We start from the raw sequence: 26217 nt of genomic DNA, 5'->3' as shown, positions 1-26217 counted from the left end.
AAATTTGCAGAATGTGAAAGGTGAAATAGTATGTAAACTTTGGTGTTCAGTATGTTGGATCAGTGTGTGTTACAATATTCAATTTCTGCATTTTATTTTTCATTTACATTAATGAATCTGATAATAATTTAATAGGATAGAGTAGTATTATGTATCAGATCATTTGTTCAAATAAAAGTTTGCGTTCACTTGTTTAAAATTGTTAAATGATATATATTTAGTCCATTAATATCTTGCTTGGAAATTGAGGGATATTTAAAAGATATTAATTGTACTGAACTTGAAAATAAATGTAATGCGAATGAACATGACAAAACATGTCATCAAAAAATACTGATTGAAAGAAAGTTAGCTCTAAATTTGTGGGGGTTAAGTACACAAATATTTGTCCTCAGACAAGAGTGTCGGTTACTTCTGTGAAAATAGCATTTAGCAAAAGAATTTGTGCTTAATGGAAAGAATTGTTTGACTAACCAATATAAATTAAATACAACAGTAGTTTATTATTATGGCATTATATTATATATTATTCATGGAATTTTTTCATATAGAGTGCCTCAACTCTGGAGTTATATAAAATTGAGAAAATGGTATTTTTGTAATGAGTTAAGTAAAAACCAAGTAGATTGTTGACAGGAGGTTATTGTACAAATTCACTTAAGGTGCTGATTACCACAATGCCTCAACTATCTTTCACAGTGCATGTGTTTATTCTGATGTATTATATTTAATGAACAGGCATAAATTGTTCATCTCAAACAGACAATGTGCAAACTAGTAAGAAATTGTGTGGGTACTGTTTAATCTGTGGTTGTGATGATCTACAGTAATAAAAAAAAAATTATTTTATATATATAAAAAATATAAAAAAAATTGAAAATCAACCTATAGGTATAAAATTCATCTCTCATAGAATAGAAAACTAAACAAAACCATGATGCAAATCAGGAGATAAAATTAATCAGTTGTGTATTTTTGTTTGATAAGTAATTTTCTTAAGACCATTGTGGTACCAAATGTGTTATTAAAGGTTTTGAACTAAATTTGCCTAACTTAATTTAAAAAAAAGGATATAAATCCTATTATATTATTTTATTCTTGAAAAGAAAGAGATGTTTATAGCCTGGTCAAATATAGTTCCTGTTTGGTTTGGTGGTCCCCATTCTCTACCTCTTTTCCTTTAGCATTGACTTCTAAGTCAGATATCCTGGGAGTTGTGGTAGCACCATCCTGTCACTGTTAGTGGTGTGATGCTGGTAGTGTAATACTTTATATAACTCCCACTCTAGAAAGGACAATTGTAGTATGTGATCTTTTTTTTATATACTCCTTTGCTGTTTTATATTACATTCTATGATATGATTACATTATTTTCTCAAGATAAACCAAACCTCTGAAAGTTAACTCATTGAACTAAGGGTTGGATCATTATACATTTTCTGTGTTCTCACATTAGCTATAACAAATCCTGTGGCCAAGAGCATTGCATTTTAAAAAATCATCATTTTTTTATTTTAAAGCGGTGGGAATATTTTTTTAGCATGCTAAGGCAAACTTAGATCAGATACATTTAAAAAAAAAATAGTTTTCTTGTATTTAGTTATGTATTTATACTTTTTCATGTTATAATCTTTCAAAGGTTTGCCAAACATCTGTTTGTACTAAAGTTGATTTTGCAAGTAAGCTTAAAAGAGTCCATTTATTTCAAATAAAATAAGCATTACAATACATACGCTCAAAGAACATAATTTTGTGAATTGAGTGCTTTTTTAAATTAAACTATTTTGCAAGTTAATGAGAAAAAATGAAGTGAAACAAGAAACAGTGTTTCTTGAACTAAGAACAGTGTTTTATATTGCATGTAAACATATCTGATATCGTTCATTACTGGAATTTATTTCATTATTAAACTTAAAGTACACCTTATAAAATCAGAGTAATTAAATTAAAAACAAAAACCGTAATAAGATGTAAATATAGATGTGTATACTAAAACTAAAATTATACCCATGCACAAAAACTATAACTAGATGATTCTGAATAAGATAGTAAACTTCATTTCCTGAAATTATGGTTTTCCATCACCAGGATCATTTTAAATTAACATCATGGAACTTGAATATTGCCAAAAAGGATAAAAGACAATGGTGAAAGCCATGTTTAATAAATTGATTCCCATAAATTTCTGTATAGTTAAATAACTGCATAATTCAGTGTAGTTTGAGAGCATAATGCAGTGTAGTTTGAGAGCATAATGTTGGCATTTATTGGTATCTAATAGCCTTAGCAGTCAATACTACTTAAGTTGACTAGAACATAACATCAGTTTACTTCCTTATCAGAATATCAGAAAGAACTTGATTTTTCTTTTTTTTATGTTTTCCAAATAACTAGCCTGATCTGCATGCATATAAAAAGCTTATGACTTCTTTGCAATTATATGTAGTAGTTCAGTTGATTGTACTCTTTTTAAAATATTTATTTATCTAATAAGCATCTTGAGATTGACAGTAGAACTCTTACTGTCTGTGAGATAACAGATGCTTATCATTTTCAGTGTTTTTTAAAAATAAACTTTTTTTTGTTTTTTCCTTACGTGCGAAAGGCTTGTTTTAAAAGCTCTAAAAACAGTTAACTAAATTATACCAAGTAACCATGTATAGCACCACCTTCTTTAAAATTTTTCACACATACCTAAAACAATATTTTACAATATTACAAAACAATATTACTTATAAAAAATTAATCATTTAAAATATTTATTGGTTTTAAGTTAGTATTAATCTTAAAATGATACCCATATTCAATAATTAAATTACAGATCAAGTCTGCTTACCCCCAAAAAGTATAATTATTAGTTACAGCCTTTCTTAAATGCTATCAAATTATAGAAACTATTCTATTCAATTTATGTGATCAGACCTAATTACTCTTTGCTATAATTAAGCAAGTTTATCATATTCCTTAAATTTTATTATGAGAAATTTATAGTAATTAATTATGGTGAGCCTAATTACTTAAACATGTTGTTTAAAGAAGAAAAGTGAAGAAATTATTTAGAAGCTGTCAAGAGCCTAAAATTTAAAGTTTTGTAGTTGACGTCATTTATACTGTGACTTAAATTTTGAGCCTAAAAAATGACCAAAGGAAATTATGCATTTTTAACTTTGTCTTTAACATTCACTCTCTTTATATGACCATCTGTGATTCTTACAATGTAAGAATTGTAACATAGATGTATTTAAATTGCATTATTAATTTTAATCTAAATTAAATAACGTAAAATTTTATTCAAAACTATTAATTCAGTTGTAATGACAGTTAAAAAACAACAGGATTTTTATCTTAATTACTTGTAAAATTCTTCTTTTTTTTGTACAGTATTTACATAAAGTTAACATTACTGCCATTTGACCAATTAATTGATTCATAATTCACGTCCATTTTTCTTCAAAGCATTTTCCTTCTCAATACTCTTAAATAATGAAATGTTACATTTATGGTCACTACAAATTTTTACTATCAAAATAATTATCAGAAATTTTCTAATATTATAATTAAAATCAATAATTTAATAACTAATTTAATAAAGGAAGATAGAATTACATGTTTATCTGTTAATTTGGTTATTCATATTAGCAACTACAGTCTGTCTAACTACAGTCAAAATTTTTTTTTTTTAATGTAATATTTATTATATAATAGATGAATTCTATGGTATTTAAAATGTTAGTTTTGAGCAGCACATTTTATGATTACACATCATGTTATTTTAAGGTGGAGTAGTGACCATTTTCAGTCAACAGGTGAAATAACTTGAATCATTCATAATAATGTATGTGGATCTGTATGTTCACCATACATTTATTTGCTAATTTATCTGTGAATATTTTACTTGATTAAGATAAAATTTAATATTAATGTTGCTCATTAAAATCAGCCATTTTGAATATCATAAAACACACAATACCCATGTGGAAAAAAATAGTTTGCATTGTTAACCTATTTGACAATCTATTGAAGGATGCCTTTGTGCAGCACATTTCCAGCATTTGTTATCATTTTAGGGCATTTACTTCCTTGTACAAAGTAAAGGAAGTATTGTAATGGCGAAAAATTTCAGATTTCAATGAAAATATCCATTTTGACCATCCCTGAATCCATTTTGATTAGTTTCGACATGTCTGTATGTATATATATATTTGTGTCTTGCATAACTCAAAAATGATAAGCCGTAGAATGTTGAGATTTTGGATTTAGGACTGTTATAACATCTAGTTGTGCACCTCCCCTTTTGATTGCGATTGACTGGACCAAGAGTGTCCAGAAAAGCCCAAAATCCATAAGATTTGGATTTTGTTTTTATTTTCTAAATAAATATGCTTTTTTATTTTTATTAATTGTTTTTTTTTTTTTTTTGTTATTTAATTATACTAATTTATTAATAATATTAACCTCTGATTATAAAGATATTTTACAATAAATATAATTATTCGATAAGAACAATAAAAAAAACAATTATGAAAAATATCAGAAAGTGAAATAGAATTTTTATGTACTTTTAATTTAAAAAAAAAGATGCATATGTAATTGAATAGGTGTACAAAAAATTCATGCAGTGTCCACATCAGATTTTTTAAAAGTTGGAGAAATTATTTAAGAGATGAAAAGATGTGAATTTTTAATTTATTAATGGTTTTCTGAAGTATTTTAGTAATAAAACCAGTTACAGAATTTTTCAGTAGCCTTTCCTATTTTTTTCTAATTAAATTTATTCTATTTCTATCTTTTCTAAATATTGCCTACAAATGTTGATATTTACTGAATTAATTTTGATTTATTTTATTGCAATTATAATTGTAATTTTTTTTTATAGGGACGAACTCCATCTGAAGGGTCTCTTAGTTTAGACACATCTAGGGCCCAGAGAGAGCTCATTTCCCAGTTGGAAGCAAAAAATAGAGAAATTATGAGAGAAATAGCTCGATTAAGGTAATTATTTCCTGTAATACTAAAATTACAAGTAGTGATCATTTCAGCTGTTAATTTTTAAGAAGTGCATGCCTTGGTTTCCCACTAATTTGTTTGTATTGATTATTATTTTTATACATGATAAAAATCCAGAAGAAATATTGTTCTGTTTTCAGTTAACTCGTACTTTATATTGTAGTTAAATATTTTCATGAATTATTGTTTGGTTACTGGTTTGAGCACTGAAGTCTTTATTAAGTAAATATAAATAGTAGTTTAACTTTTTATAGTTTTTTAAACGTTAAAATATCAACCGGATTTTACTTTTTGCTGTATTTTCTTATTGATTAATATTTTTGTGGATGTTTATTTAGGAGACAACAGGAATTAGAAGTCGGGTTTGAAGAGAATCCGGCATTGATGTCTGAATTAAGGGCATTAAGACAACGTAAAGATGAACTTGAAACACATCTGACTTCTTTACAAGATTCTCGAAGGCATCTTATGGTGCAACTTGAAGGTCTTATGAAGCTTCTAAAGGTAAATTTTATATTGCATATTTCTTTTTAGAACTTTTGAACTTCAAGCTCTACTAATGATTATTTATTTAATTATTTTGTTTGCAAACCTAAAAGTTTAATGGAAGGTTCCTGTTTTTGGCTTTCTTTTAACTTTATTCAGTTCATAACCAATACTTTTCATATTTGGTCTCTGCTAAGTCTTATTTTCATTACTTTGTATTTTACCATTTATTAATGTTTTTTTTCTTTATTTATTCTTTTAAGTATGTTTTTAATGTAATGACTTGACAAAGTAAAATTAAAAAAAAAAAACATGTATTTGGTCTAAACATTTAAATGAACTCGTGGAACAAAAATATTATAATGTCAACACAATGATTACAAGAAAAAAAATCATAAAATGTAATGATGCTTTGCATATCTTTCATTTTTTTAACAAGAATTCTGTGATTTTTTTTTTCCAGTAGAGAGTTCTTTTCTACTCCTCTGACAAGTTGACAAATTTGTTATAATATTGTTAACTTCATCATTATGCTTACCATCCCGTGCATTTCAGTTTCTTATACATTACATAATTTCCTGGAAAATTAGTATTTTTAATAAATATTTCTTTATTTTAGGAAGGTAAGTCTCTTTATTTTAAGTGTTTTTACTTAAAAATTTTGTGCCCAGCATCAGTAACTTCGTCACCAATTCCATCTAAATCTGGTGTATGATTTAATCCTAGGTGAATTCTAGCATGTGTTTCTATTCTGATATAAAACAGTTCTAATCCATAAACATGTAAGCCTTTGGAAACATATATTTTCACTTTATTAATTGTTGTGTTAGTCTAACAATGTCATTTTAAATAATGTAGTAATAAATAAGTTATCAACATTAGCTACTGTAATTTTGCTGTATGATGTTTGTTACTGGTGAAAGAATGACTAAAATGAGCGTTAAGAAAATTAGAAAATTAAGGCTTAATGAAATAGATATGTTTAATCTCTTCTTTTTTTTTATGGCAAAGTACGGTTTATGGTTAAAAACACGCATGCATATAAGTAATGAATTAATTATTAATATGACATAACAATAACAGTAATAAGCATTGATAATTATTTTTTAGAATTTTTTTTATAAGTAACTTGTATGAATTCAGAATTTTTTCAGTTTTTGGTCTGTTTAAATTGTTTTACGATACTGACCTTTCTTGTATTACCCACTCCTTACATTTTTTTATTAATACATTTACATTATTTTTGCAAAATTTTGAAAAAAAAATACTTTAGATTAAGAAGATTTTGACATTATTTAAAAATAATGTTGAGTTTGAGTTGAGTTGATTTTTAGCGAGCAAAAATTAATATTGGAACTTGTAACTGCAGGTTTTACTTTGTTTGTTTGCATAATATAATAAATATCAATTTTTTTATCATTTTTTTTTATTCATCATTTTAAGATGGACAAAATATATTGTTTATAAAATTGTTATGGCTTTTAATTGATATTAAAACTTTTAAATAATTGGGAAACTGACTATTCATAAGAAATACTTGTACATAAATGTATTTTTTGGAAATGACTGTAAAGAGATATAAACAAAAAAAATTACTGTCTACTTAAGATTTTGGTAATGAACATGAAAAGTGTTGAAATAATAACTGATAAAAAGGTAGTATTTTTTCTCACTGTCACTGTCAAGTTCATTAACAAATTTGGCTTTCATTTAGTCTGTTTCATTATTCTGTCTTTTTCTTTAAAAAAATCAGTAATAAAAAACTTTTAAATGGTAAGGAAAATTTGCAGAAAAACTAACAAAAAAAAAACTTTATTCTGGCAACTTTTTAACTTAACATTAGTTTACAGCTGAGTGAAACATGCAAAATATTCTAAGCAACTTTTCTGTTGAGTACCAGTAATTAATCTTTACTCATTGTTATTGCCAAATTTAGGTGTTATTGGTACATTGGTTTTCCAGTCAGTTGCTAAGTACTTAATAGATATTTTAGTCAGAAATGGAGAAAAATAAAGTCACCTTTTATTTTTTTATCATTATGATATAATGAGTTATGTTTCATAGTCATCAAAAAGTAAACTGACCATACTAAGGTTGCTTTCAACTGGTTGTGGGTGGGGCAAAGGAAAGCAGAAAGTTAGATAAATTGTATACAATACTTCTAGATTTAAAATAGCTTAATTTCTTATTCAGTCTTCTGTAGGGTAATGTACTGTTTTCAGTACAATGTAGTGAGCTCTAGAACAATTAAGAAACTACTTGAATAAAAATAGAGTTAATTTATGCACTGCGTTTCAAATACTTCACTTTACAAATTTGAAAATCAATAAAATTTAATCATCTTTCTTAATATCTGTGTTAATAAGAGAAAAATTTAACATTGGGCTGTTGAATTCTATCATAGTGTAGGATTTTATTGTTTTGTATTTTTACTGAGTGGTTTTTAATAATAATTTGATAGCATATTGGTCGAGAACAGAAAAAAAAAGTTGTTTTAAAGGAGTTAATTATAATAGTTTAAAATTGTCATGCATATAGGACTACATCCTGGTGATTCTCCATTGGTAAGAGTTAAACTTTCATTTGTACTCTTATCAACTTCTTTTATATCCATAAAAAGAGGTTTTTGTTTTAGTTGAGTACGAATAGAGGTACAGCCGTGAAGCTGGTTTTTTAATTCCGTTAGCTTAAATTACACTGAAATCACAAAATTTTGTCAATTATTTATTTCTACTGATATTTTCTATATCTTCATCTTTTTTCTCTTCTACAAGATCTTAATGAAACCTTAATACCAACGTATTGAAGTAAACAGTTTCTGTAATAAAAAAGGGAGCTGAATAGGACCTATACTTAAAATATCAATTCTTTGAGTTTCTAGTATTAATGTAAATAGTATGGGAACTCTTTAAATAAAGGGGGTCCTATAAGACCCGTTTTAGGATATTTTTGAATTTTTTATAATTTCTGAATCTTTATCACTTTATAAGTTTATGGCTTTTATTAAAAATGTTACATGAGGTAGCTGTCGAGCAAGGGAGTCAAATGGGACCTACATTTTTTATAAGAAATTTTTTTTTTAGTAATTATATTCTAAATACAGCTTAATTTTGATGATAAAAACATCATTTGGTCAAGGGAGTCAATTGGAATGCAAATTTTTTTACTGAATATGTTTATTTATTTTTTTTTTTTATTAGCAATAATACTCTAAATATTGCATAATTTTTTTTTTTGTCTTCTCTCATTTGACTGGTTTGATACAGCTCTCCAAAATTTTGTACCTAGTGCCAGTTTCATTTCGGTATATCCCCTTCATCCTTCCCTAACAATTTGTTTACATATTCCAATTCCAAACATTGCCTGCCTGCACAATTTTTCCGATATACCCGTCCCTCCAATATCAAAGCAATTATTCCAGGATGCCTTAATATGTTGCCTATAAGTCAGTCTCTTCTTTTAACTATATTTTTCCAAATGCTTCTTTCCTCTTGAATTTGCCGCAAACCCTCTTCATTTTTCACTTTATCCACCCATCTGATTTTCAGCATTCTCCTACATCACCACATTTCAAAAGCTTCTAGTCTTTTCTTCTCAGGTACTCCAGTCCAAGTTAAAGCTACACTCCAAACATATACTTTCAAAAATGTTTTCCTAATGTTTAAATTAATTTTTGATGTAAGCAAATTATATTTCTGACTAAAAGAATAATTAAGTTATTAATATTTAAAACCTCTATAACCTATTAGAATAAAGATTTGTTACAGTAAAGGCAGGAAAGTTATGCAACCTTTTTCCAATTTTTTATCCAATAGTCAAAAGCGTAGCATACTCAAGTTATATAAGGAATACTCAATAGATAAAGAAGGAAATTCTTTTGTTGATATACACAGTTTATTTTGAGTAGACCATAATTATCAGCCTACAATTTCTCATTATAATTTAGAGTGGATTTCTTGATAAATCTTCCCATAATCAGTAATTGTTGTAATTTAAGACCTCTACGTTGAATAAAAATAAAAGGGAGCTGAAATTTGAGCTGTGAGATAAGAAATTAAGTTTAGTAACCCGAAAATTTCCAACCAAATACCTACATGACCTATAAAATAGACACTACCGAATACTATTTTAATTTAGTGATAAATGGGAACTGTTTATTAAATGTTGCTTTGCCTATTGACATGTAATTTACTTCATTTCCATATATTTTCAAAATGCTACCCTTGAAATATTCATCTGTTGTGAAAAAACTTAAAACCTTGCTATCAGAAATCCAGTTTATCCTATTCTCTTGAAACTGTTTTACTACTTTCTGTTAATACTTGAAATTAAGTTTAATAACATTTTAATTTTCATTTTTTTTCATGCTGATATTTTGTACACTTTTCCGTAATTAAACATTTTATTGAAATCTTAAAAATTAAATTTATACCTATATGATTTTTACCAGTATGACTTATTACACTAGCAATGGCTGTTTTTAAGGAAATTATTTAGTTTTTTGTTATTAGAATCATCAGGCTTCACCCCGTTCTACACCAAATTCTTCACCAAGGTCTACCAAATCACCACCTCCATCTTCAAGATCAGCCCCACCAACACCTGGTGCTACCAGTATGGTGACTGCTGAGTCCTTAGCTATGACTGGCGATGTCCGTTCAGCGTTTGGAGGATCTACAAATATTCTTGGTAAGTTGAGATAAATTACCTTAAAAAATTATTATTAGCAGGTTTCATATTCTAAAAAATCCATCATCTTTTTCAGGTTAAGAAAAGTTCTTCATTAATGATGGTTCTAGGCATTACCTAATGATTTTATAGGGTAAAATGTAGCAAATCATGCGTAAAATTTACTAGATTCTTAGATGAATTATAACACTGTTGATTTGAATTGAGTTAAAATATGTTATTTTGTGTTATTTTTAGATAAAAATAAAAATTGAATAGAATAATTAATGAGAACTAGTAAATAATATTTTGGTACTGTTAATTTTACTAACAGTAGAAATAAAAACAATCTAATAAATAGAAAAAAAGGTAACAATGTACTACCTAATTATAAATTAATCATATTATTTAATTTTTGTGATTGGTATAACTTTTTTAAACTTTCAAGATCACTTTAATCTACAAAACAACATCCATAACAATTAAAATGAAATTAATAACTCATTTAGCAGACTTGTTTTTGAACTGTACCATATACTCAGTAGAAATTTTACAATTCATTTCATTATAAAATACAAAGAGTACAAAAAAGAATTTCAGGGTTTTAAAGCTATGTAATACCTCTTAAATTTGACACAGTAATGGATCACAGATAAAATGAAAGTCACTTGCAGTTTTCCCTATTAATAGGATCTCCTTTAATGTGATCATCTTTCAGTGCAGTACACATCCCATCGATAGGAGAGTTTGTCCCACATTTTAACCAGTATGTCTTGGGTAATTGAAGGAATAGCTGCTTTATAAAACAACATGGAAAAAAAAATCACAAGGAGTCAGATCAGGTAATCTTTGAGGCTAATGCAAACATGCTTTGTCATTGGTCTATACTGACTGATCCAGCTACTGGAAAATATATAATTCAACCAATCCCATACAGACTTAAGCCAGTGTTACTATCTTGGTATACTATCTTGTTGCCAAACAAAATTCTGTGATTCATCTTGCAGTTGAGAAAAGAGCCATATACATAAAATAATAGAATAGAATAGTATTCAAATAAATAACTCCTGTTACACTTACTTCTGCGAAAATAAATGGTCTGTAAACTTGACATTGAGATATTGTAAAGAAAACATTTAAATTTTGGTAGTCCCTTTCACATTGTAAGAGTTCATGGGGGAATTTCTGACCCCCAGATATAGACATCATGTCTATATCTGTTTTATTTTTCATTTACCTTATAAAGCCAACTTTGATCAGCCTTTGTTGAATATAAGTATATAATTATAAATTTCCTACTTACCACAGGCACTAGGAATATAAAATTTTAAAAGATAACATTTTTTTGCTCTTTTTTCTTGTATATTTTTATTTTTGTAAGATTTTTATGATATTCTGTAGTTACTATGTTCCCTTTAAAATTACAGTTTATTAGTCTTCCAAGTTATTTTTAAATTCCTAAAAAATATTTTTTTTATATGCATTGAACAATCTTAAGCATACCCCATTAAACTTTAAAAACTGAATTCCTTTATAAGGATATCAAATATGTAAAATTACTACATTTTCTCATGTATTATGTGTCCTCCCTCACTCACTTAAGATTTCCATCTAGTTCTGTAGAGATAACAATTTTGGAAAAAATAATACTAGTTAATTGTTTGTGGTTATTTTGCTTGATCACAAAAATATTGTACTTTTTCAATTTTTATTATTTATTTCAGTAAGATTTTGTTTTTGTTAAAAATATGCTGCATTTCTTTTAAACCAGAAAAATATTATGCTGTATTTGGGCAAATAACCATATTTTATTTCTATAAAATTTAAAATGAGAAACACCCTATTGCTTAAAAAAAAAATCATAATTGTCTAATTTAACAAGCATTTAAAAAAAATTATAACTAATATTGTAAAAATAGTGACACACTTATGATTGTGATGCAGTTACAGTAAGTATCTTTTATAGTGACATCGGATGTAATGACATATCAGGTATAGTGACCAAAAACTTGTCTCAGTTCATTTGGATATACTGTTAGTACATAAATACAGTACGTATATTGTTTATAATTACATCAGTTGTAGTGACATATCGGTTATTATGACTTTTTTTCTGCTGCAAGGCAACATTTTATCGTTTATAATGACAAGACAGAAGTAACTTGTCAGTAACGTAGTATATCTACATTGTAGCTAAAGAAATATTTTGATGGTTAAAATGAGTCACCGTTTCCTTTTTACCTGCGTATGTACTTGCATATGTTCTTTTTTTTCGTATCTTCTTCCTGTACCAGATTTCAATTTCTTCCTGTAAATTGAAGCAGCAATATTCAGTAGTTATTAATCTTTTGCTGTGAGCATATCATTTGGGTAAGTATTTTATTTTACGTATCCTGTGTAATTCAATTTAATAGTGATTTAATTATGACCGCAAAAAACATTCACGATAAAGGAAAAGGTGAATATTATCTGACAGTTAGAGAATGGTGAAACTAATAAGGACATTGCCCAAGAATTAGGCATAGGTTATTCGACAATATTGGTGATATAGAAGACCCTGAAAAAGTTAAGAAAGATTTTGAAACAAATTTTATAAAATCAAAAAAATTACAGCCTAGTCAATGTAGTGATGTAGACCAAGCGCTGTTAAATGGTTTAAATACCAATGGGCTAGTGATATACCTATTAACAGCCCTATATTGCAAACTAAGGCAAATGATTTTTCTGAAAAATTTAGTAAACCACGTAAAATAACTTCAGATTGGATACAACAGTTCTATCAGCGTCACAATATTGTGTCGAGGAGAATAAGCGACAAGGCCGCAGCAGCTCCAACCGGTGTGTCAGAAAAATTACTAGAAACCATTTGACCAAAATTAAAAGAAACTATTCATTCAAAAAAATCTATAATGCTGATGAATCCGGTATTTTTTTAAGCTGACAACAGAAAGAACCCGTTGGTTTAAATTTGAAACGTGTTCAGGAGGAAAATTATCAAAAGAAATACTAATTGCTACAAATATGACTGGAACTGACAAAAAAAACTTCTGGTTATTGGGAAAAGTGCTAAACCCCAATGTTTTAAAAATTTGAAATCACTCATTTTATGTACGAAAGTAACAAGAAAGCTTGGATGACAAGTTATATCTTTACGTCCTAGTTACAAAAATGTGACTGTGAATTAAAGATTGAAAATTACAAACTACTGCTCATCGACAACTGTCTGGCTCATCCACACGTTGAAAATCTTTCGTGTATAAAGTTAGTGTTCTTACCACTGAAAACAACAGCAGTCTTACAGCCCTTAGATCAAGGTGTGATCAAGTCGGTAAAAGTTCACTACAAAAAACACCTCATTTTACAATTGATACAGGATTTACATCAAAAAAAGGAAACACAAATAACTATTCTGGATGCTATAATTATATTAGAAAGATCATGGAATGAGGTTTTTTCGCTGACTAAAAAATTATTTTCAACATGCAGGATTTTTTGCTGGCAAAATTACTGATGTCACATGCAAAGAAGAATCTTTGGCAGATTGGGGCAATAGTCTGCAAATCAGTCGTCAAGTGCATTCTTTAAAGATTATCAAGAGGTTGACAAAGATGTAGAAACGCATAAAACTGTAACAAATAATGATGTAGTGGCTTCAGTAGTAGCAGAAATAAACGGGGGTGTAATAATGACAATGAAGGTAATGATAGTGACAACAATGAAGGCATCAACCCGCCAAATCTTCCTGAAGTTTTAGCGGTAATGAAAATTGTTTTCCAATTTCTCAGTTTTGCAGAAATTGCTAATGAAGAAACAGAGTGTTTGTTTTGATTTAAAAAAGAATCTTCAAAAACTGTATTACAACATAAAATGTTTGAAACAAAGCAAAATAACCGACTTTGCAGAAAAAGTAATTTTTACAATTTTTATGTATCTTTTTTTATTTTACCTTATTTGTATTATTACTGAATATTTTTTGTTTTTTTTTATTATTTTATTACAGAAATAAATTATTATTATTATTATTTTACTGTATTACAATATCCATGTAGATGGCATATTAAAGTAGTACCACGAAGCTACCTAAACATCGGTTATTGTGACTATCCATTATAATGATCTAAAATCGTTGGTTCCTTGGATGTCACTATAAACGATATTTACTGTATATATTTATGCCTGAAAATTTTATCAATATAAATAACACATTTCATTAATACCATAATAATAGTCTGATAACCCTTTGGAGTGGATAAAGATTAATTTTATTAATTAACTATAATAGTGTAAGATCTTTCATATGTAAATTGAAAGTATGAATAAAAAATTTCTATTGAACAACCCACCAATTATCTAAAATTAAACTAAAAATAAGAAGTAATTTAAAGAAATAGAGACTCTTTCGTACAAAAAAAAATTCAGATTGGTCTTTCAACTACATTATGATAGTTAACTGAAATATTCATTTTCACTTACTATGTCTGTATTGCATTTGTGTTCAGTATAATTACTTACACTACATATAAATACAATACATTAATATTTATTTGGTATTAGCTACCAATACAATGTATTAGCTACAATATAATGTAATCATCAGGTGTATTAGAAAAAATATAGTTTTGAAAAGTCAGAGAAAAAATCATTCTCAGGAATAAATCCATAAATATTAACTGCATTTTTAAATCAGAATTTAACATCACAAAATTAAGTAATAAATAAAATTTAGTTGTAAAAATGTTAAAAAGTAATTGAGAAAATAAATGGTCATTATCCACTTTCTTCACTGAAAAGAAAAAAAAAACATAACCTACATTATTATATAGTACGAATGATTTTGATTCTTTTATTGAAAAAAACAGACCAGGGCCCAAGAGTAGTTATCAGGAACACATAGACACTACATTGCACCAGAGTAGTCCAAGTCCAAGATGTGTATTCTAATATCAATCATGTATGTAGTAGTAACAAACATGTTAGTATAATAAATAGTTAGTCCATATCTTAAAATTTATTTTACCTACTTTTTAATTGTGTTTTAGGATCCTCTACTACATCATTAGCAAATGCAGTTAATTCAGTTACCAATAATAATGCAGGGAGTCGTAGCCTACGTAATGACTTACTGGTAGCAGCTGATTCTGTTACAAATGCAATGTCTACTCTTGTTCGTGAATTGAACTCAGGTAGATTTTATTTCTGTCAGTTATCTTTCCATGTACATAAACACATTATATTTGTCTAATTTTGTGTTGAAATTTAATATGTAAATATTTTATACTTAATCAAAAATTTTTTTTGTAGGAGCAGATGTAATGATATTAGTTAATGTAAAGCACTATATTATTTTTTCTAAATAAACTACTTTTACAGCTTTTGTTAACTGCTTGTAGCTATCTCTATATTAATTCTTATCCTTAATTTTCTTTTGTTTTAAACCTTTCTGCGCTTAACTTTCTTTCTGCTTAAATGGAAAAGACAGCAAAATGTTTATACAATATTTAACCATCTTTTTTTAAAAAATTGCTAAAAACTATATATGCATTACTTACTAAAATAATTAAGAGAAGCAGACAAATTGTGACAACTAAAGGCTGAATAATATTGAGTGTTTGCGATATTTTCTGATGTTTGTTTATTGAGGAATATTTTAGTAATTTTTGAATAAAATATAACAGAATTAAGGTGGTTCTTCCACAGGTGCAAGTGATAGGATGCTTGTAAAAATTTCATGAAATGTGTGTCCATTGAGATGATTAGTACAGTTTTTATTTTGTAGTATTCTTTATTTACTGTTTGAATTACTGTAATTTTTTTACTGAATAATTCATAAGCTTTCTGCATAATACATATTGTATATACATAATAGATAAACTACCCCTATTACACAATACAAATGTCTGTTAAAAATGGCATCAGAAAGATTCTGGACTGATTTTACAGCAATTATACTTATTGATGAAACAGTAGTGGAACATTGAAAATTATTTCTTCCAAGCTTACTGAGTGGCACCATATTTACATGTGTTCAGTCAGTACATATAATTTTATAATATTTGGTAATACCAATAGGTATTAGCTAATAAATTTAAAGAATATGCTACATTTTACATAAATATTGGTAAATCAGTTACCTAGACTCTTGATTCAGAGTACTTTTTCAATCTTTTAAAAAACATTCTTTAGGTCATGTGTATTTTTCAAGGCCAACAGAATGTAAATTTGACTCAGGGGGGCTGAATTCTAGCAAAACATTGGAAAATTTAGAAAATATATGGAAACTCATCTATGTGGATCACTGAACAATTTATGAATCATGTAATAATCTTGTGATTGGTATCAGTTATTAAGTCAGCCAAGAAATTTTATCTGAAAACCTGAACATGCTGCCGCTGCTAATTAAAATTAAAAAATTATACTTTGAAATTCAAATTTTTTGTTTCACAATAATTTTTTCGAAAATTATTTTATATTTCTGCCACCTATTTTATTCAATTTTTCAGATCAAAATCTGTAGAAAACCAAATTTAACCCTTAATTCAAGTCCCAAGACTTTCATTATGGTATAAGAAAAATATTCTTTTGTCACCTGTTGACCCAGCAGGCTGTTTCTAATAAAGCTGATATTTTAAATATTCTATTGAATGATTTATTGCCAGATGATGTTGTGACTAATGAAACCTCGTATCATCTGCCAGTCAGAGAGGAAGTTGCTGCTTTTAGCTCTGATGTTTTATCTGTGGAAATTACTTAGGCAGAGGTACATCGAGTAATTTGTAGTTCTGTTAGGAATAAAGCCCTGGGTTTCAATGGAATCATGGTGAAGCTCCTTGTCAGTTCTGTCAGAATTTGTATTGATACTTCGACTAGAATTTTTAATAGGATGTTCTTTGCTGGCTACTTCCTTGTTTACTGGGAAAAAGATGTTTTAAAATTGTTGTTTAAAGATGCTGACAAAGAACTTACTGTGACTTCCTTCTGTAGGCCTTTAATGCTCGTATTAGTAATTGGAAAGATTTTTGAGGTTTTTTATCTTTGTATTACTGATAGATTGAATACTAGAAATTTATTGATGGATGATCGGTATGGTTTTCACCCAGGCAGAGAAACCAAAGATGCTATTTTTAAGGTTATGTATATTGTTTCTTCTAGTGAGTCTTTAGTATCTTTTTGGTTATATCTGAGGCTTTTAATAATTTGTGGTGGACCTCTGCACTTTTCAGCACAGAAACGTGATTGTATGCTGAATGTGTTACATAGTTATTTGAGCAATTGAGACATTCTTCGAAACGGCATCTCAGAAATAGAAAAAATGCTACCTAAAGGTTGTCCTCAGGGAACCCCTGCTCTGGGTTGTTGAATTCGATTCTTTGATGCAGTTGAGGTTAACCAGGGGATGCTGCATCATTATATGTATGGATGATGGGCACTGGCTGATTAAAGGAGATTCAAGGAATGAGTTCAAATTCAGGGCAGCCGAAGCTTTAAAATACTCCAATTATGGAATTTGTAACATAATATGATGTTTAGCTCAGAGAAAACAATGATGATGTTGCTCAAGGGCAAACCAACTGTTATATGATGATGTTGTGTATCAATGGTAGATCGTGGAATTAGGTATGTCCTTCTGCAAAAGTATCTAGGTGTTATTCTTGATAAGAATTTTTCAATTCAAAGAGTTCTTTCAGTATGCTGCCAAAAAGGCAGCAAAAAGGCTTGTTCGCTTTCTTCAGGGTGTGTGAGTGACAAAGCTTCATTTTATCCTTGGAGCAGAATGTTTTGCAAGCTGCTACTTAAAATAAAGTATTTCTGGAGCTGTTTATATGAACTTTTTTCTTTATTTTCAATTGAAGAGTATGTCCTGAAATTTTTTCTACTTCTTTATGAGATACCCTGAATATTTAAATCTATCACTAAGACACATTCAGAAGTGTGTTTCATCTAACCCCTTTGCAGAAATTTTTTTCGATTTGTTTGTTTAGACTTGAATACATGTGAATATTCATTTAACTGAAAAAGTATATATTTTGTCTGAGAAGATTAAAGCCTGCACCTAGGTCGATGCATAGTGCCCTAAATTGTACATTCAAATATATTGTGTGGTAATAGTGCTTGCCAGATACATGATCTGCTCTAGAGATTTTTTTTTATAAATATATAGTTACTATTGACCATAGGTGAAGGTACTAATTTTAACTTCAGGTATTGATTTTCAACTATAGTTTTCAGGTATGAATACTTACTACATCTTAAGTTTGAAAGAGATATTTGAAAATTGAAATAAATGTATGTTTGAATTATTATAATATAACATAAAAACTTTTCTTTCTGCTTCAATGAATATTTTTTACTATGTAAAATATAATATAATATTTTATTTGAGGTTTTTACAAATCTTGTTTTTCTTTTAATGTGTATTGTTTATATTACTACTGATTTTGAAAACAGTAAATAAAGAATAATCAAATTTAGAATATGTAGATTATTATGCTGAATAAAGAAGATGTATGCCCTTAACATTGATTCAGCCTTCCTACCAAGAATGAGGGTAAATGCTTTCTTGTCAAATGTGTGAAAAAGTGCAATAACCTAATGATAGTAATATACAAAACAAAAAATATTTCCTTAATATAAAGGTCAGCAATATTCATTTTGAGAAACTTGCAAATTCAAATGAAGTAAACACAAAAGTTTAGTTGTGATTGTAAAGGATAGCCCTGATTTTCTAAACAGATAAATACAGATACTAGTAGAAAGTTGTTTTAAATATACCAAAGTACCCTCATTTTCTTTCATTCATAGCAGTTACAATCTGAAAGCCTATGTAAAATGATAACATATTGTAGTTTAATAGGTAACAGATTGTTACCTATTTTTAACAATGTTTCAGTTATTTTTAACAATGTTTCAGTTTATGCTGTATTTATTTCATTATTAAAACTTTTTTTTATATAATGTAAAAAAATTAAGAGAAAAGACCATAATTTAAATAAATAAATATATTAAATAGGACAGGTCATATGGGTTGTTTTTTGCTACCTTGCTGTTGACAACTTCTTTACACATTTTCTACATGTAGATTTTCATGTTAAAAATTTGAATAAATACTGTAGATTAAGATTGTGTTAATCATATTAATAATATTGTATGAATTGCCAAATAATGGATTTATTATTTTTTTTTTTTACCAAAAATTGATACATGAACTGTGACTAAAATTTTTTTTGTATAATTTCCCTTTGTCTTTTATGAAAACCTTTTTTTAATTCTTTGACTGTAAACAGTATTTACAAGATATTCAAGCATCCACTTCATGATAAGAAAGTTGGTGTTTGGTGTGTTGTTTCTGGTAATTTGTTGTTTTTTAATTCTTTAACTGTAAACAGTATTTCTACAGTTTTCAAATAGAAATTTACTAAATAATTCTGTTTATTCCAATGAAACATTTTTTATTTTATAAAGAATTTTATATTAGATGGAAAAGTACTAAGACTGCATTTAACAATGTACAGCGTGAGCAACATAAAACCAAACCCATAATGAAACCACTACCCAACACTATTTATGAAAGACTCTCACACAACTAGCATGACTAGTGGATGTATATGTTATTATCGATTGTTGCTGCCATTTATCAGGTGGTTACATGTTAGTATAGTATACATTTTATTGCAGTGCAGTTGTGTTTATGTAAAATGCCTTATTCAATCCAGGATAGCTGTAGTTGAGGCCTGTATTCATTCTGGATCGTTTGAAGAATTACGTCAAATATTCGTAGAAAAATTCCCAAATGCCTGTATCTCAGCAAAGAGTAGCGCATATATGATTTAGTTAAAAAATGACATACAACAGGTTCAATTTCAAATACAAAATGAAATAGGCAACCTTCTGTTAGGACTCCACAGTCCATTGCCAATATTGAAAGGAGAATTACTGCCAGTCCAAAAAAATCACTATGTGAGTTATCCCCAACAATCTGGTGTTAAATACACATCTTGTCATAAAATTCTTCATGAATTAAAATTGAAAGCATACCACGTTGCAATTGTGCAACAACTGAAGCAGACAGACAAACTGAAACTACTTGATTATTGCAACTGGCTTCTTGAAAATATTGTTGGTGGAAAGATAGACCTGATGTCATGTTTCATGTCAGATGAGGCTTGGTTTCATTTATCTGGACATATTAATTTGCAGAACACCAGGTATTGGATGACAAGGAATCCTCAAAAGATATTCGAGCATCCACTTCACGATGAGAAAGTTGGTGTTTGGTGTGTTGTTTCCGGTAATCGTATAGTGGGACCAATACTTTTTGACCATACTGTCAATACACAAGTTTACCTCATAATTTTCAAAGAATTCTATGTGCAATTAACTGATAATAAAAAAAGAATACAGCTTCTTCCAACAAGACAGAGCAACGTTTCACTGAATCGTGTTCATACAGTTTTCACAAATTAACAAGCTGTCAGCAGAGGATGGTAGCCTCCATGTTCCCCAGAGTTGTCTGCTTGCAATTTTTTCCTTTGGGGCTAATTAAAGGAGAGAGTTTATGAATCTAATCCTCACAAAATTGATGAACTGAAGGTGAACATTCAATGAGAAATTAACATAATTGACAATGTTTTGCGTCAGACAACTCTCAATATGATCAGTTGAGCACAAAAGTGCACCGATGCCTAGAATGGTAATTTTGAACATCTTTTGTAACAATAAGTTAAATAAATACAACATTTAAATTACATTTTATGTTTTTCTTATTTAATTTATCCGTTTCATTCATAAAATTCCATTCCAACATAACCTACTGATTCTGCAGCAGTTACGTTATGGCCTCAGTTTTATGTTGCTCACTCTGTATATCACATTAATGTCCTAAATTTAAGTTACAAAAATTAATTATCTGAAAGGTGATTGTATTCTAACTTTGATAACTTGTGTAAAAAATATCAAAAGGAGTGGCTGATTTTATAGGAAACATATTTTATTATTGGTTGTGTACTATCATAATGTGGTTGTGTTTTGAAATGTCAACACAGATTGGCAAACATATTGTTAACAAACAGTTTGGTATTAAAGAAAAATGAAATTGTAATATTTCTATCAAATCAATAATTTTTTTTTAAAAGGAGATTAAGGTGACGTACATACACATTAATATATATATACAGTTTTTGTTTCTTTTTTTAATATTTTCATTATCTCATTAATATAACTGTTTATGTAATAATGAAAGATATAAATACATAACAATGAAAAATTTGTTCAGCTTTTGTTCAGAAAAATTTCAGGCATGAGTGGTAGCCTCGGCCTTTCATTCTTAGGTCCTGGGATCAAATCCCAGTCAGGCACTCTGAGACAATACCTAATGGTGGTCCCAGAGGTTAAAAAAAGGGATCTGCATACTTAAGTAGTTTTATGATACTCAAGCACTTAAGTATTGTTTTCTATACAAATCTCTTGTCCTTAATGTTTACGTTGTTCGTAAAAAAAAAATCATTTATTGGTTCTCATTATATGAGGAATATGTTTTAATTTCCCTATGTACTTTTTCTTGTCATCAGTTATGTGAACAGTTTGTGTGCCTTTTTTTCCTTTTTATTTTGAACCAAGCTCTTACTCTCTTCATATATGCAATGATCTTAATTAATTTGTCCCATGTAAATTCAGATCTTCAACTTCATTCATTGTTTCTCTTTACTTTCTACTGCAAACCAAATTAACTAACCCTGGATCTCTTAATATACTATATTCTACTCTTACTAAAAGTGTATTCAATTTATACTCTTAAAATAATATATTCTACCAACCTTGTTAGTAGCAATGTATTACTAGATCAGTCAAGTATAAACCAGACTTTTGTTTTTAACATTTATTAGCACAGAATAAAAATACAAAGAATATTTATTGTTATTCTATGCAATCTCTCTATATATTTTTCCAAATGTGTGAGGTCTATTGATTCCTGTTCTTAATAAAAAATTTGAGAATGCGTCATGAACTCCTCTTCTTGATTGCTCTGGAATCAAATGTCCCAGTGATGCCTTCAATGGTACAAACAAAAGAAATCATTGGGATAAATCTGGACTGTATGGGGGACATGGTTTCCCAGTAAACTTTGTCCAGTTTATCCCGAGTGCTAATAGTTGTGCAAGACTTGGCTTTGATATAAAAGAGAAAATCACATCTCTGATTAGCTGATTATGCTTTTTGTTCTGGTAGTTGGCTTTCACTTTGTCCAAGAGCTGACTAAATAGTACGCAACAATCACTCGGAAAATTGACTACCAGTATGCCTTTCTAATTCCAAAAGACTATTGTGGGCACTTTTTCAGCTGATGCATATTTGCATTTACAGGACAAGAATCTCCCGTACTATACTACTCCATTCTTACGGATTTTCTCTGGAGAGTATAGTGATGAATCCATGTCTCATCATGTGTGACTATTTGATGTAAAAGAATTTTCTCTCCAAAATTGATTCAGGAGCCTTTGGGAAATTTCCCTTCGGGCCTGTTTATTGTGAGTCATAATTATTGGAATCCACCTCACACAGACTTTGCAGAATCCAAGTTGCTTTGTGATAGTGGAATGAGTTCTTCCATGATTGATATCCTTATCCAAAGTAATTTCATCAAGTGTAAGGTACTGATCATCTTCAATGAATTTACGAATCGATCAAATGTTATCCTCACACTTATCCTTAAATGCCTTTTTGTGACTCATTTTTTACAGCTTCACACCCTTCTTAAAATGTTCTTGCCGACTTGTGAATTTGGGTACATGACAGTCATATCTCCAAACTGTGCACAGAGCCTAGTCAAAATTTTGAAGGATTTGACACCCTCATTTGTGAGAAACATCATGATAATATTTTGTGCAATCAACAATAGAAGCTCTTGCCATGATATGACTCTACTGAGCAGACACAAATGCTCAGAGGTCACAGTGTCCATCCACTGCCCACACATTTGCTGACAGTATCACCTCACACTAGTCTACTCATATTCATACACAAAACATGAAAACAAAGTTCAGTTTATATTAGACTGATCCTCATACTTCATTTCACAAACTTCTCTTCTCAAAACTTCATTTCATTTTCACCTCACAATTTTTAACAGTCTCCTGTAACATTTCAAACGCCTCCTTTTTCATGTATTTTTTTATATAATTACTGACATGCTAAGTTTACAGTAATATTTTACAGAATAATTCTAGCTCATTAATTGTAGTTTCAGCCACATCAACAAGTTCATCTTTAAATCTTAATAGTTTTATTTTTGTTCCCAGATTGTCAAACTAGCCTCAGATTTTTTTATTTAATTTGTTTAGATTTCATAATTTGTTTCATATAACAAAAATAGACTGCATCCTTTTATTCTGGTAGGTTTTGGAGTTTGTCTTTTCTCATTTTCTACTCTTATACCATCTTATTCATTTTCTGCTTTGCTACCTAATTTTTGTATAAATCATTAATAACTTTTTCTGTATACTACTTTTCAAGTCATAATAATAACAATATAAACCTTTATTTTCATTAATATACAAAGTCTGCCTTAGCAAAGTGCAAACTAAAATTGCTTACATAATAATCTTCTGAGTTAAAATTAATATCTAATAGTAATAACAGTAAACTAAACAAAACTTATAAGAAAAAGGATGTATAAACACTACACCTCCTGTATTAATACACACCTGTGTATTAACGTATTTATCTCTACATTACATCTTTCAGGAAACAGATGTCATTCTTTTCTAGTTTATTTTATTCCAAGCAACTCACCGCTAAGTCGCCCCTCCGCATAATTTCCTCAACTTTTAATCCCACTCACTCTCACAGGGCACTCTCCTCCTCTTTTCCATTTCTGAGGTCTCCATAATGTAGTTGTTCTTACCCACTGATTATTTCCTCTTGTTATGTGCCTTACAAATTTTTATTACCTTTTGCTACTATTTTTATTATATCTAGTAGTCCTGTTTCCTGTCTGATCCATTAGTTTCTTTTCTTATCTCTTCTGTAATTCCCATTACATGCCTTCAAAAATCTCCTTGCCGTTATCAGCTTATTTTATGTCTTTGATTCAGAATCCAAGTTTCACTAGCATATATTAAGGGGCGGAAAGGATTAATTTGTTTTGTAACTTCATTTTAATTTTTATGTCTGCTTTCAGTTTGAAAAATTCTTTACTTCTCATCATGCTTTTCCAATCCAGAGCACATCTCCAAAAAATTTAAGGAAACTATACCTGTAACCTGTCCCTATGTAATACCCAAGATAAATGATATATCCCCCACCTATTTATCTGGAATTTGGCTATTAACAAATTTCTGGTTCACAATTTATAGATAAGTTAGCATCTATTGGAATTCACACTTAAGTGAACTCTCTTAAAACTTCTCAATTAAGTCACAAGTTTTTTTATGAGCTCTTCCATACTCTTATCAGTTAGGGTTGTATCCTCAGTAAGATCTAAATGGTTTATCCACACCCCATCCTTTCTGATCCTAACACTGACTGATCCAGTTCATCAAAAATATCTTGCAAACTAAAAATTTTCAAAGATCTTATATGCCCTTATTGTTAAGTTTTAGAGTGAGTATGTGAGTATGGACTGTATTTTGAGATGATGAAATAAGCTAAAATATATTCTTCTTGAATAACTAAATTTAATCTGTCACATTAGACATTTTTTGAATATCGAGAAATACAAGTCACATTAGACTGATGAATAAATGACACATTAGCCAGAATAATACCGTTGAACATTATCAATAAAAACTATAAGCCACATTAGACTTTAAACTACTAAATAAAACTAGTCACATTAGACTACAAATGAAATGTTACATTAAACAAATCATGACCACACTGAGCGGGATCCGGCACTCGAATGTTCGTACAAGACTAACTCGCTGGCCAGCGCTAGAAGATGCTAGAGTGCAGCGCCAACCAGCTCAACATGGAATGGAACACTTATTAATTTTAATTACCACTGATTTCCCATCCATTGAAAAAACTGACGCAGAACTATCATAAATTTGTTTAATAATGTTAACTCAGCTGTTGAAATTTTTCTTATTTAATGTGTTAGTAGATATAAGATTTGATTGAATCAAACACATTTCAAAAGTCTGTGAACAAAAGATACAGAAAAAATAAAATAAAATTTAGATTTCATAATCAGTTTTCTGACTGTACAATTCCACTCATATTTTCTTAAAATTTTGGCACTTTTCCATACCGTAATATCAGAATGCTCTTTCAATATTTACAAATGTCATATTATTCTGCCTACCTTCTAAAATTAATCTAGGTGTAAAATTGCTACTCACATTCCCATGCTTTTCCTGAAACCAGTTTTTTCTTCACCTTGTACATCTTTCCCTTCGTATTCTATTATTATAGTTATAATATTGAAGCTTGAGAAGTTAAACTTTTTTTTTAATATTATCTGCTCTTCCTTTCCAGTTCATTTACGAAATATTTGTATTAAAGTATGAGGATACTTCTCCAGTACCATGGGCATGCACACTGATTTGTATTCTCTATTTAGTCATACTTTGCCCTCATTGTAATTCTCTTGATATATTATCAATTTTCACTCCCTTATTCTTGTATTAAATCTTTCAGTACTTAGTCACATTCAGATTTAGTAAAATCTTTGAAATCACCAGTTTCATTTTCCTTCTGTAGCACTCATAAGATTATTACATAGTCTCTCTCTCTCTCCCCCTCTCTCACTCACTCTTCCCCCATTTAACCCCCTCACTCACTCTCTTGGTCTCTCTCCTCCCCCTCTCACTCTTTTTCCCAATTCTACAGTCCTATGCACTCCTTCCACTTAGTAGCCCTCTTTTCTCTTTCTCACTTTTTCATCCCAGACCTGTAATATATTTTGGCTTCATTTTCCCAAAATATTCTATTTTTTTGTACAGTATTGTAAACTTCCTGTATGTTTATATTCTTGTGTATTTTTTCTGCAATATTCCTTTATTTCTCCTTTCCATCTCTCCTTTAACTAGAATTTCTTTCCTACTTTGCACCATTATTAGT

The 26217-nt window shown here is 28.9% G+C and overlaps 1 protein-coding gene across 2 annotated transcripts in view; it reads left to right on the top strand.

The window, feature by feature from the left end:
* Dyb (Dystrobrevin) overlaps positions 1 to 26217 on the top strand; it is a 116938-nt gene that overhangs the window by 63248 nt on the left and 27473 nt on the right. For both annotated transcript variants that reach the window (XM_075369658.1, XM_075369664.1), the window contains 4 exons: positions 4877 to 4992; positions 5346 to 5511; positions 10005 to 10182; positions 15201 to 15344. In XM_075369658.1, coding sequence (XP_075225773.1) covers positions 4877 to 4992; positions 5346 to 5511; positions 10005 to 10182; positions 15201 to 15344 — 604 coding nt within the window. The remainder of the gene's footprint in view (positions 1 to 4876; positions 4993 to 5345; positions 5512 to 10004; positions 10183 to 15200; positions 15345 to 26217) is intronic.

Source organism: Lycorma delicatula, chromosome 1, assembly GCF_047948215.1.
Source record: "Lycorma delicatula isolate Av1 chromosome 1, ASM4794821v1, whole genome shotgun sequence".
Lineage (NCBI taxonomy): Eukaryota > Metazoa > Arthropoda > Insecta > Hemiptera > Fulgoridae > Lycorma > Lycorma delicatula.
Note: the sequence above shows the minus strand (reverse complement) of the source record. Positions and strands in the feature narration are given on the sequence as shown.